Source organism: Cheilinus undulatus, linkage group 9 (genome assembly GCF_018320785.1).
Source record: "Cheilinus undulatus linkage group 9, ASM1832078v1, whole genome shotgun sequence".
Taxonomy (NCBI): domain Eukaryota; kingdom Metazoa; phylum Chordata; class Actinopteri; order Labriformes; family Labridae; genus Cheilinus; species Cheilinus undulatus.
The window spans coordinates 47239443-47253112 of record NC_054873.1 but is presented as its reverse complement, the minus strand read 5'-3'; the positions used below and the strand labels follow the sequence as shown (position 1 = coordinate 47253112).

Genomic DNA, 13670 nt, shown 5'->3' with positions numbered 1-13670 from the left:
ACTAACAGCTGGTTTAAAGCAGCTGCTGGGCATGCAAAACCAACTCCAGCAGCTTCAAGGAGACATCCATCAACAAAAGAGATAAAACCAGGACTTAATAAAGACGTACAGCAGCACCTCTCTGCATGCATGTTTATGTCAAATCAGCCATTGTTGTAGTGAAATCTTTCACTAAGGCTACTTTGTATTTCTGGTGCAGAACAGGAGGAGAACCGGGCGAGTTATACCCAAAGATGTGTGAGCACGCATGCCTTAGTGTACTTGTGTGTTACTGCATGTGTAACCCTAATAGTTTAATGCAGCTCTATTGATTAGCACTTTAATGCCAGGGCTAATGAATTGTTCCTTTAATACCATTTGCACATCTATTTACAACAGCATCAGTATGTGCTGCAGCACACACCAGTTTAAACAGAGGAAGAGACGATGAAAGAGAGAGAGAGGCAACACACAAACAGCAAAACAGATAATTGCTGCATACGCTTTACTTTTACCTTTATTTCTGACTGTTAACCTTTATCTTTAGATCCATGTGCTGCTCTGCTCCTCTCTCTAGATTATATTCTGACACAACACATCTACTCACACTGCTTTCTGCTTTCTGGCTCATGGATTTGTTTTTGTTTGAGGTTCTGTATGTCAAGTCCATACCTCGCAGCCTGTGCTCTGACTGCTGCAGTGTTAAATTTGTTGACCAAAACTGTCACTAAAAGTCTTAGTTGACCACATTTTTAGACTTAGACTTGCCATAATAGATCATTGATGTTAAAACTCTAATAAAAAATACACCCCAATTCCAAAAAGTTGTGGCGCTGTATTAAATGTAAACAAAACAAATGCAATGATGTGCAAATCCCATAACCATGGTCCAAAACTAACTTTTTCACTCACCAGTCAGGCAGATATTTTACCAGCCAACCAAATAAAAATTGCTTTTAAGTGTTGTAATTTGCTATCAGTATTATCTAACATGTCATTTGGGTCTTGTAAACGATTCTCAATCAATATTTTAATAGTATGCACTAATACTAGCAATAATGCCTGGGCATGGCAGACAATGCAGAACATTAATTTTTCTTCAGCAGAATATTCCATTCTCTCCAAGAAATGGCAAAAATGCCTTAAGAGATACTCTGGCAGAGTTACTTTAATTTTTATTTTATTATTCTATTCATTAATCTACTTTCCTTACGTTTGGTTTAGTTTTAAACCTTATGGTCCACTTAAAAGCCTACAACAAATCCAAGTGAAAAATTAACATTTTTAACCATAACAGTTGTAATATGTTTTCTTTATTTTTTTTTTTTATACACAGTCTTCATTAACAATCTAAATGGACCAAAAAGACACAATATTTGCAGTCTGGACATGGAGGTGTGAATCTCTCCTACTCTGACTGCAGCTGGGAGGGATTGCTGCAGAGGACTGGGCTTCCTGTGGGTGCATAGGAACGGGGAAGGGCTCACGGCAGCACCCGCTACTCACTGAGGGAACAACGATATGTGTTTTCACGTCAGAGTCTCCAGTAATGCCAGAAAAAGTTGCTAGATTTATCGTTAGTCGCTTTTTTGAAAAGAGTCGCAAGAGGGGTCTGAAAACTCGCTAAATATAGCGAGTTGGCAACACTACTCTTCTTCTACAAGCAAAGAGGTACAGGTACAGTTTCAATCAGCTATCCACCTTGGCATGCTGTAAATGACGTCATGACTGACGCACTTACGCACCAAAGACTGTCTCAGCCTGAAATAGACATTACTCTGCCAGGAAACTAGCCAATACCAGCATCATTCTCCAGTAACAAAAAAAAAAAAAAAAAAAAAGATTTTTGGCTGGTAAAAAAAAAAAAAAAAACTCGCCAGAGTGTGAGTGGTCTTAAAAATTTACCAGCCAGAGACAAAATCTACCTGTAATTGGTGAGTGTTAGTTTTGGACCCTGCCCATAACCCAATATTTTATGCACAGTTAAACATTAACAACATATCAAATGTTGAAAACCCAGACATTTTACCATTTTGTGAAAAATATTAGCTCATTATGAATTTGAAGGCAGCAACACATCTCAAAAAAGTAGGGACGTGCAACGGACCAAATGAAGGAGCATTTTGCAACTAATTAGCTTAATTGGCAACAGATCAGAAACATGACTGGGTGGAAAAGGAGCATTTTAGAGAGGCAGAGTCTCTAAGAAGTAAAGATGGGCAGAGGTTCCCAGAGCTGTAAAAATCTGTGTCAAAAGCACGGAATTTCAGAAAAATTTAAATGTAAAATTGCAAAGAATTTGAATATCCCCCCCATCTACAGTGGATATAATAAAAAGATTCAGAAGATCTGGAGAAATCTCTGTGAGCAAGGAACAAGGCCATATCTCAATACCGGATGCTGGAAATCTTTGGGTCCAGGGGGCACTGCATCAAAAACAGGCATGATTCTGTACTGGAAATCACTGCATGAACTCATGGTCCACCAACACAGTTCACCATATCATCCACAAATGTCAGTTAAAGCTGTATCATGCTAAAAGAAGCCATATGTGATGATGGTCAAGAAACGCCACCGTCTTCTCAAGGCCAAAGCTAATTTAGAATGGAGTGAGTCAAAATGGAAAAACTGTTCTGTGGTCACATGAATCAAAATTTGAAATTCTTTTTGGAAAAACCCCAGATACCATGTCCTGTAGACTAAAGAGTAGAGGGACAATCCAGCTTGTTATCCTAGCACAGTTGTAAAGCCTGCATCTCTGATGGTATGGGGTTGCATTAGTGCCTATGACGTGGGCAGCTTACACATCTGGAAAGAAACTAGCAATGCTGAAAAGTAGAGAGAGATTTTAAAGCAACATATGCTCCCATCCAGAAAGGCCTTGACTATTTCAGCGAGACAATGCTAAACCACATATCACATCCATCACAACAGCATGGCTTCACAGGAGAAGAGTCCAGGTGCTGAACAGGCTTATCTGCAGTCCAGACCCTTCACCAGTATTAAAGATTTGGAGCAACATAAATTAAATATCCTCCAAAGAAGACCTAGGACTGTTGAGCAGCTAGAATCCTACATCAGACAAGAATGGGACAACATTACTCTCCCAAAATTCAAACAACTGGTCTCCTCACTCCCTAGATGTTTAAAGACTATTGTTAAAAAGAGGGGATGCAACACAATGGTAATCATGGTCCTGTCCCTACTTTTTTAAGACGTGTTGCTGTTGCCATCAAATTCATAATGAGCTAATATTTTTCATAACTGGTAAAATGTCTCAGTTATGTTGTTAATGTTTTATAGTGAATAAAATATCGGTTTATGAGATTTGAAAATCATTGCATTGTGTTTTATTGACGTTTTACACAGTGCCCCAACTTTTTTGGAATTGGGGTAGTAATTGATAAATTTAGTAGGGAAGACAGCTTTCAAGGCATGTCCAAATTTACTTGGGTATATTTTAGAAAGTTATTAAAGTCTTAAAGTGCATTAAAATTAGCATTTTACCTTTATAACAATTTTACAATATGGCTAGTAAAAAGAGTCAGAACAGAAGACAATAATTGTTTCAAGTAAAGATTAAAATATCTTTTAATTGACTAAAACTGGTCTTAAATTTGAGAGAGGAAAAAAGGTAAAATACAACTAAAAGGCATGTCAATCTACAGACTAAAACTACATTTAAAATAGCTGCCATAAGAACACTGAGCAGCACACAAAGAGCTGAACAGATTGTCTCTGCTCATGCTGTATTTTTACCTTTATCTCTGACTGTATTTTAACTACCTTTGCATTTATGTTCTGTTCTGCTCCGTCTTTTTATGCTCTAACATGACAGATCTTCTCTTGCTGTCTTCTGCTTTCAGGTTGTAAAAGTTAATTTGTATTTTTTTTAGGTACCTTGAGTCCAAACCTCACAGCCTGTGGTCTGAGTGCTGCGGGGGGCATCTGCAGGCCACAGCAGCCTCCCTCGTCTGTGCTGCGATGACTGACGTCTCTAATGGAACATTCTGGAGCTGGCGATGGTCTTTACATCTAAGACCATGTCCAAGGCCTTTTATCAACATGCCATTAAGACACTCTAATACATCCATCCATCTCCTGCTCCTCCGCCTCCTGCTCGCTCTATCTCCACTCCTGGCACTCTACATGCCTCTCTCTCTCTCTCTCTCTGTGTCTGCATTGTGTAACCAGCCTGTCGGCCCTAAAACGCTAACCCAGTTAAGAAGCCGTTTTTGTTTCTTCTCAGAGCCCACCATCACTATCAGCAGCCTGCCGCCTCCCACCTCGACCTACACTCCCCGGGTGAAAACCCTTTGTCACCTCGGGCCTTTGAGAGCCCCAGCTCTCACTCCCCGATTGTTTCCACATTTTCTGCATTCCTGTTCTAGATAAAGGTCCCTCTGCCTCCCTGCATGGAGCCTCCCTTACTCTGCACACCCAGGGAGCTCAAGGCCAAAGTTTGCATGGCTCCAATGTGGGCAAAGGGTGCATGGGTAACAGTGAGCGGTGGGTGGGTGTAGGCACAGGTGGGGAGCATGCAACCAAGAGGAAAACAAGGAGTCTGCCAAGCCTGGGAGACCTCCCACAGTAAAGGAATAAACACATGCACGCAACACACCCAGTTATTAGGTGTGCTGCCTGCTGGCCTATATAAACCATCTGCTTACATTAACTATTGCCTGTCTTTGTCAAACATGTGCAGACAGAGGTGGATACCTGCAGAGCACAGCAGCACACAGCTACACTTCATATGCCAGTGTGAACTTTACTTATTTATGATAGCTGTTTTATTAAATAGACTGTTATTATGAAGGAAAAGGAATTACAAAGCACAACATTTCTGTAAGACTTTCTTTAGCTTTGCATGCATTTAAACACACTTAAACAGAACAAGACGGAACAAGAATTGCAGTACATCTGACTTTTTTCTAATTCAGCTCTTCCTCTACTTCTTCTTCTTCTTTTCTCTTAAAATAAAATAAGTGTAAATAATTAACAAAAACCCATGGGAAGTCTTCAATGTGGAGAGGTACAACAAGGAGAGAAGAAAAATTAAAAAAAGATCAAACTAAAGAATGCAATAAATGAATAAATAAATCAATGAAACATTGCATTCTCAGAGCCTTGTCTTTTTTCCTTATTAAGCCAGTTAAAGTCTGGATGTAGAGGTTTGACCAACTCAGTCCTTTCAGTCCAAATCTGGTTATGTTTTCTTTTTGATTTGAAAGGATTGAAAGCTTTTTCCTACCTCATATTCCATATATAATGTTTATTGAGTCATCAATTTTTAATGCAGTTTTTAAAAAGTCATTTTTACTCCATACATCAGTAAAAATACCACCCATATCTTCTAGCTTTATATGACATGAGTGAGTTTTTCTCATAACATGAATTTCTAGCATGGCCTGCTTTCTTCTTGACAGGTGCTGTGAGGTCTGGACTCCCAAATAACCTGCAATAAAATACAGTTTAATTGACATACTAATTTTGTTTTCCTCTGAAATGTATGCATTTTTTTGCTTTTAACTAAGAGCAGTTCTTATCAGCTATACTGAAACCAGCCATAAGGAGGCGCTTGAGATATTTTGGCTACATATTTCTTTTTCATGTTGTCCATTTGTGAGGTTTTACCCTCAAGCAGGAAAAACTGCCCTATTAAAGAGGCTGAAACAGAAAGCAGGCTGATAAACAGACTGTGTTAATCATGCCATCCTCTTCACATTTTCTTAATGTGATAATTTTACGGAGGCCGGATGGGGAGTTGCATGGCCCTGTTGTGGCCCTTGGGCCTCCAGTTGGTGATCATTTATTTACAGGCTTGCAGTCCCATCAACTAAACCATGCTCATGGGTACCGCCTCTTTCTCCTCGAATGATGCCGATTGGTCCGGTCGTTATCAGTGGAGGAGCAGAGCGACCAGCTTAGAGCGCTGTGTATCTGCCTGATGACAGACGTGGAATCTGGCCAATCCAACAGCTTTGTTACATAGCAGCGCATTCAGACAGTATTCAGACCTGCTTCTCTTTTTTCAGTTTTCTTATCTTGCAGCCTGATAATTCAGTTGAAAAACATACACATTTTTCTGTTACTGATCCACACTCAGTACCCTATCATGACAAAATTAATTTATCAAAAAAATAAAGCTGAAATACCCCACTGACATAAGTATTTAGACCCTTTGCAAAATCACTGTAAATTTAGCTCAGATTCCTCCCATTTCTCTTGATCTTTGCTGAGATGTTTCTACCTTGATTGGAGTCCACCTGTGGTAAATTAAATTGATCTGGATATGATTTGGAAGACCTCACAGCTGACAATGCAAGTCAGCAAAAAAAACAAGCCATGAGGTCAAAGGAACCGCCTGCAGAACAGGCAAGATTGTTACAAGGCACTGATCCTGGAAAGGCTACATAAGAATGCTGCAATGAAGATTCCCAAGAGCACAGTAGCCTCCAGAATTCTAAAATGGAAGAAGTTTGGCACAACCAGGACTCTTCCAAGAGCTGGTAGTCAAATTGAACAATCTGGGGAGAAGGGCCTTAGTGAGAGGGGTGACTATGAGCCCAATGGGTACTCTGACTGAGCTCCAGAGATCCTGTGTGGAGATGGGACAAAGTTCAAGAAGGGCAACCATCACTGCAGCCCTCCACTGATCTGGGCTTTGTGGCAAAGTGGCTAGACGGAAGCCTCCCCTCAGTGTAAAGGACATGAGGGCTCGTTTTTTTTGCACTGGTATAATAAAAATCATACAATATTTTTCCAATATAATTCCCCTTGTGCAATTAGACAAGTTGAAATCCACAATATTTGACACATTGTTCTCCTGCATCCACTTAAAAGTGTTACATTCTTTTTTGTTACAATTTTCCGTTTATACACTACGCATTTTTAGACCTTGCATGGTGTATGCCATTATCACATTCGGCTATAATCCCAGGTAGTAATATACTGTAGATTTGGTACTTGGTGACAAAGATCTTGCAGAAGTTGTGTCTAATCTTGGAGATCATTTTGTTCAGAGTTGTGATTTTTATTTTAGGGATAAAAAAACTTTGCATTTTCCCTTTATGGTCACACGTATCAAAATCAATTTGAGGTTTTTTGTGTTCCATTTTGAACTCAATTATCAGATCTGTTCAAGATAAATTCAGTCTTAAAGGCAACCATAGCAGCCGCTTTTATGATAATCAATTGTCACAGATCCATCGTTTCCATGGATTGGTAATTTTGTGAATTCTCTGGTCACGGAGAGCCCCATTCAAGCTTCCCCTGACCTCCCAGGATCCTCTGAGGCCTGTAATTTGGAGCGCCTGACTTGGAAGCAGCCCTGGAGCTAATCACCATTTGGTATCTGACAGATTAACCCACCATAGAAACACAGGCGCGTCCACACACTAACACACAGAGCGCTGCTGCCTCCCTGCCTGCCTACTGCATGATTAACTGGAGATAAGGGAGTGCTTCAAACTCCCTGGAATCTCAGGGATATTTAAAGCCTTCACGGAAATTTCCATAGGGAACAAGGTGGTGTGGTGATGGCGGTGGCGTACGCTGTGTGTATATGTGATGCACAGTCACTCTCTGTTACATCCAACAACTGTATACAAGCAGCTAAAGCTCAAGCTCCACCGTGCAGGCTCCGGTGAGGGCCTACTCTGTGTGAAAGGCTCCTGCCTTTGTGTGCATCAGACCGTGGCAGCCTCAGCCTCCAGGAGAGCGGGGCAGCAGAGACCGAGAGAGAGACAGAGAGAGGAAGAGGAGCGAGAGGAAGCAATGCACAGGAGAGCTTGGCCTGAATGCGCTCAGGAAAAAAAAAACAGCTGCCAGCAGGGGCAGGGTCACGAACATTGAGTGATTTCCAGCTTCCATCGACAGATACTATTCTTAGTGGAGGCTTATGAGAAAAGGGATGCAGAGAGCTTTGTTTCAATGCATGCTGTTCCAAGTGTAACAGGCAGGAGAATTGTTAAGAAACACTGAGGTCTTTCTTTGTGATGCTGAATCTCTTCCTACCTGTGTGAGCAGGCCAGGCTGTATCTGAAGAGGCTGGGCACCAGGGGCCTGGGTCACTATGGGAACAGCATTCTCCATCCGCACAGAGTAACTGGTGTGCTTGGAGGGGGATGCCTGCAGCCCTGCACATAAACAGAGCATGTAAACAAACACATAGCAATATTCCCCCATCTGTCATTTAAAACTAACAGCACGGCGTCTGTAAAATACAAAATGACACATCAGATAACATGTTCTATATGCAAACTGATTAATCGGCATTCAACAGATGTCGAGAGCCTTCTGTTCTGTTCAAACATAGCAACACCACTTAGGAAAACAAAAACAGTAGTCATGGCAGTGGAATAAAAACAGTTCCTAATAATGGAAATTCTTTTTATCGCCAGTCCCACAGAAAGAGTAAATAAAAACTAGAAAATGCCTCAGAGCTTTTCTGGCCTCCCAGAGCGAACACAGAGGAGACAAAGGGGGGCTGAGTAAGCCTAACACAGAGATATAAATATCCTTTCTAATGATTAATTGCCTCATTAAGTTATCATTGAATCACAGCTTGTATGGTACAACTGACACTGCCTGTGGCAGGCAGAAAAACTACAGAAAGCTAACATAAAGGGATGACTGTCTGTTCACTGAGATAGAAAAAAATAAAAGAAGCACAGCTGTAAAATAAATGCTGCTTCATGAGGCTTCCTCTCTTTTTATAGGCTTTTCTAGAGCAGGTGCTTTAGATGTTATTGGAAAAATATTATTGGGAGAAATAGCTTAAAAAGTTAACTTGGTTTTTGAATCATTAAAAACAGTTGTCTACTAAACCTTCATCCTCAAACCTTAAAGGGATACTTTAACATTTTGGCATAGTCACCCATTGTCATAATCCCCATAGTCTTATTAATAGGGTCATTAACTTTAGTTGTCTGTGGAAGCTATTTTTAGATTGGAGCTGCCGAGTTCGGAGTTGCTGTGCCAACTCAGTAGAGACAGTATTTTTGGCTTTCCCTCATCAAACTCATCAAATACACAATCCAACAACTCCAAAATGCTCTCGTGGACAAGTTGTGACCTGCACATTCACCAAGCTATGAAATGATAACATATAATTATGTAAAATTACGACACATGAAGCAAATACTTGGAATTACTTTCCGAGTAAACCACTGGGCGGAGTGACACAGTGCGCGCCTGTGGCAATGCCGTAGTTACTTAGTAGTTCCGGCTTTGCATTTAGCTTTAAAACATCTCCGTCTCGTAATGTTCCACGATTATTTCATAGCGTGGTGAATGTGCAGGTCACAACTTGTCCATGAGAGCGTTTTGGAGTTGTTGGATTGTGTATTTGATGAGTTTGATGAGGAAAAGCCAAAAATACCGTCAGTCTCCATAGCGTTAGCTGCACAGCTGGTATATCAGTCCCCCAAGATCTAAAAATAGCTTGCACCGACAACTAAAGGAAAGGAACCTATTACTTAGACTATAGGAATTATGACAATGGGCGCATTTGCCAAAATGTTGAAGTTTCCCTTTAAACTTGAAGGTGTTGTAAGCTCTGAAGTTTCAGGTCTGAACTACAGCTGGTTACATTTTTGCACTAAAGAAGAATGAATGTGACTAGTGCTTTTTAAAATCATTTCTATGTCCTTTTCTATTTCCCTGTCTCTCTTAAAAATACTAGGACGAGGTCCAATCTCCAAAGCAATAATGGTGAAATGGATACTGGATGACCCTCCAACTGTTCCACATGGAAGTCTCTAATCTCAGAGGTTCTAACAAATGTTTACAAATGTTGCAAAGTTTTGGGCAAAAATCCAACATCGTGCATCCCTTGGCACTTGTGACCACTAACTATATTGTGGCTTTATTCAAGAGCACATCTAAAAGTTTTGAGAGCATGCCTTATTGATTTTTGTGCTCAGATCCTTTTTAAAACTTTCCCTAAAAATCTTCTTTTGTGCTAAAAACTGCCTCCTTGTGCTTAGATCTGCTCTCTTTGTGCTCAAATGTCTGCTCTCAGTTCTTCAGTTGCTTCTTTGAATTTGGGAACTTGAAAATGTTATGGTCAAATGTTCTCCTGCGTTCTGACCATGTTTCTGCTCTTGAATTTTTTTGAACCACCAACCAATGAGAAACATGTACGAGGCAGACCAATCCTGTTTGCTTTGTTCCACAGAAAGAGTGAATCTGAGCATTTTGACCGTAAAAGAATGTTTTAAGGGAAAGTCTATGGAAATCAAATCATGCTTTAAAACTTTCAAATCAGCTCACTCTTGCATAAGGCCAGAATAACAACTCCATACCACTCTCTCTACTGCAAAGACGAGCAGTTTTCCATTTACACAGAAACCGTGAGACCATCTTACCTTGGAAGCCAGGTGGACAGACGATGAGCGCCTGCTGGAAGGGGTCGGGCCGGGCGGCGCAGAGCTGGGGAGCCCCAGGCTGCAGGGGCATGCTCCTCTGGGCCACGGCTGCCATGGAGGCAGCGGAGGGCTGGTAGAGTGCAGATTGGTAGTTTAGTATGGAGACATCAGGACTTGCAAAGGAAAGGGTGGCATTGTTGGTGGAGGAGGGAGCCAGGTTGGTGGCCTAAAGGAATGATGGGACCAAAATAAAATCATGAGCGTGGAGGTTCTGATGGGAATGACAGGGAAGTGGAAGCGCTCCAAGGAAGCGGGCGTGGTAAAAACAGAAAAGATAAAAATATTCTCACGAAAAACAATGCACACATAAAGATGTGAAACAACATCCAGATCAAGAGGAGGTGGATGGCAGCGCATCCATCATTAATGAAAGCTGATTGAAGATTAAAGAAATTGGAGAGCTGATTTGATCACGTCTTAAAATATGCAGGCTGTTTGATTTGATTAATTAGGAGAGGAGAATATGTGCAGGGATCCAATCAATGCAACAATTCAAGGAATAATCAACCATCAGGGAGAAAAATGGAGCACTTCAGACTGAGACTGTATCATCTTTTGTGGTAACAGAAGACTTTTTAGGTATATTTGCTTTAGTAAAGCATTTATTTCTTGAACAACTCCCCATTCAACCCCCTACATCAGCGATAATCAACTGGAGCCCCGGGGGCCTCATCAGGCCCCCCCACAGCTTCCCATCTGGCCCCCAGAGGATTACTAAATCCTGAAAATTTGAGGGGGCAAATATATGGCATAACCTTTTTGTTTCTTGAGGTCTAAGGAAAACCTTCAACCTAGCAGCTTATCAGACAAGAAGGACAGTAGTATTTCTGTAATTTGGCATCATGAACACAAACTTAATATTTTCTTCATTAAAGTTGCAGGGTTTTTTGGCACATAAGGCTTTTTTACAGCATAATTTCCTTCCCCTGAGAATCTTCACAGATCTGTTTCCTGCAGGTGTTTTAGGCCAATCACAACACAGCATATTAGCATCAAACTCAGCGACAGACATCAGAAACGTAGTTAAAATATCTCAGTCGCCCCCTTGTGGCTGGCTGCAGTATAGGTGAGAGGGGCTGATCAGGACTTGTTAAAGGCTTAAAGTTTTATTAATTTTGGAAGGAAACATTATATTTACAAGAATATTTCCATTAGAATAAACAAGAAAGATTTTATTTCAGTTTATTTGGATGTCCGGCTCCCATTGGCATCTGTCAAGAAAAAGCTGATCCTTGTGAAAATAGAGTTGATGACTCCTGTCCTACATCTTATACTATTTAATCTGATAATGGCATCAGTTATTTCTGTTTTAAACTTTTTTCTTTCTCCATAATAAGTCGGATTCTATGCTTAATGGTTCGACAATAAAACACAAAAAATAAGAATTCTCTATGCTTGCATCTGCAAGACAGACACTTTTTAAGATGCTTTTTTTTTTTTACATTTGCCTTTATTTAGAGTTGACAGTAGATAGAGTTGGAAATTGGGAGAGAGGGTGGGGAATGATGTGAGAAATGAACAACAGGCCACGTGGAAGTAGGGCTGAACGATTTTGGAAAATAATCTAATTGCAATCTTTTTCCCAATTATTGCGATTTGATTTGCAATTATTTTTTAACTCTCTTTTTTTTCCAAAACAAGGGTTAATAATTCTCTAAAAATATCTAATTATGATGATTTTGACTTGTATTGCAAATTAGGTTTTTGGCATTCTCATATTTAATTTAAAAAATTACAAAAATGAAGGAAGGATTTTTGTAGACTGAAAAAACACATGAATGGTTGCATGCTAAGTCATGCATAACAGCCCTGCTGCAAAAACATTTTAAATCTGCAATTTTGACACAACTTTCTGGTGAAAGAAATATTGCAACTTCTGGGATTTGAAATTGCAGCGATTTAGACTATAGATCAGTGGTCATCAACTGCATTTGAACACAGCCAGCTTCTTTCTAAGCAGACTCTTGGGGGGGGGGGGGCTTTCGAACTAAATGAAAAAAAGCTGAAGGTTTTGATCTTATTAATTAATTATTGTATTAGAATTTGTATTTTATTTCAAATGTAAGTAGACATTAACAGTGAGATCAGTCAATATTGTCTATACTGCAGGGGGGGTGATCAAAAAATACTAGCTAGATATTTTTTGGGGCTTATTTGCTGCATCCTGTTTGATGAAAAGTATGTAGGGAACAGATTTATTATTTTGATTTACAGGCAGGGAAAAATGCCCTCTCCAAGAGCCTGAATTAGAAAGTTGACACAGAAAAGTGCAGATTTGAACAGAAATGTACTGATAAGTCTGCGTTCATCATGCACCATATTTAATACATGCTGACAAGTGGATTTCTCTAAATAATAATGAACAAATAAAATGTTAAATCATTCCTTATATAACTAACATGACACACCAAATGAAAACCTCCCATAGGAAGTGTTTGGGAAAGGGCAGAGCCTTTGAAAAAAAAACTTGGAGGGTGACTGGATGAACATTCCGTCCGTCACATCTTTAAGGGCCAATCAGAGCAACAAAACACGTGACGTAGCCACTACCCAGGAGTAAACTCCATAAAGAGCTGCATAACACGAACCATGGCGACTGTAGACATGTCAGTACACGACTTTTGTTGTTTTTGAAAAGAAAACGACTCACTGCTGTTCTTTGTTCTTCTTTTAATGAAGAAATGTCGTCAAGTTCTGATAAAACTGGCGCTTTAGCAACATCCACACTAATCTATTCTGCCATATTTGCACCGGCCTCTTGTTGCTGCTTGCTTATATCACGACTCCGCTGAAAGTACTGCCCCTCATTGCTGATTGGTCCTGTCACTTTCTAACCGGGCCAAAATGGTTCAGACGGGAGCTTTGCAAGATGAATTCGCCAATGAGAAACATGGAAACAGGTGAATCCATCTGCTTTTTAAGGTTATTATATAACTGTTTCAGTGATGATTGTTTTGGGGTTAATCTTTATAGTTGTCTGGATCAACAGATACTCTAAAAACCACATCTTTCCCCTCCTCGTATGGGAGGCTTGGCAAGGAGCTTTTGGGGGGACTCTGGGCCTCCAGTTGATTATCACTGCTATGGATGAATATGGAGCAAAAATAGCACCTGACCAGCTGTCATCACTATGAGGGTGTCTCCCTATAACACTGAATTACTTCAGTAAAGAAGAATCATCACAACTTTCCCTCTCACTGCTCTATTAATACCTGTGTGCATGTGAAGAGTGTGTGGTTTTACCTCTGGTGTAGTGGCAAA

General features: G+C 40.3%; 1 protein-coding gene across 5 annotated transcripts in view; it reads right to left on the bottom strand.

Annotated features, from left to right (window-relative positions):
* The window catches only part of hipk2 (homeodomain interacting protein kinase 2), a 183908-nt gene that overhangs the window by 19564 nt on the left and 150674 nt on the right, over positions 1 to 13670 (bottom strand). For 4 of the 5 annotated variants that reach the window (XM_041795639.1, XM_041795641.1, XM_041795642.1 and 1 more), the window contains exons 8-9: positions 10350 to 10575; positions 7996 to 8117 (exon numbers count right to left, since the gene is read on the bottom strand). In XM_041795639.1, coding sequence (XP_041651573.1) covers positions 7996 to 8117; positions 10350 to 10575 — 348 coding nt within the window. The remainder of the gene's footprint in view (positions 1 to 7995; positions 8118 to 10349; positions 10576 to 13670) is intronic. The other variant, XM_041795643.1, reaches the window with a different exon arrangement.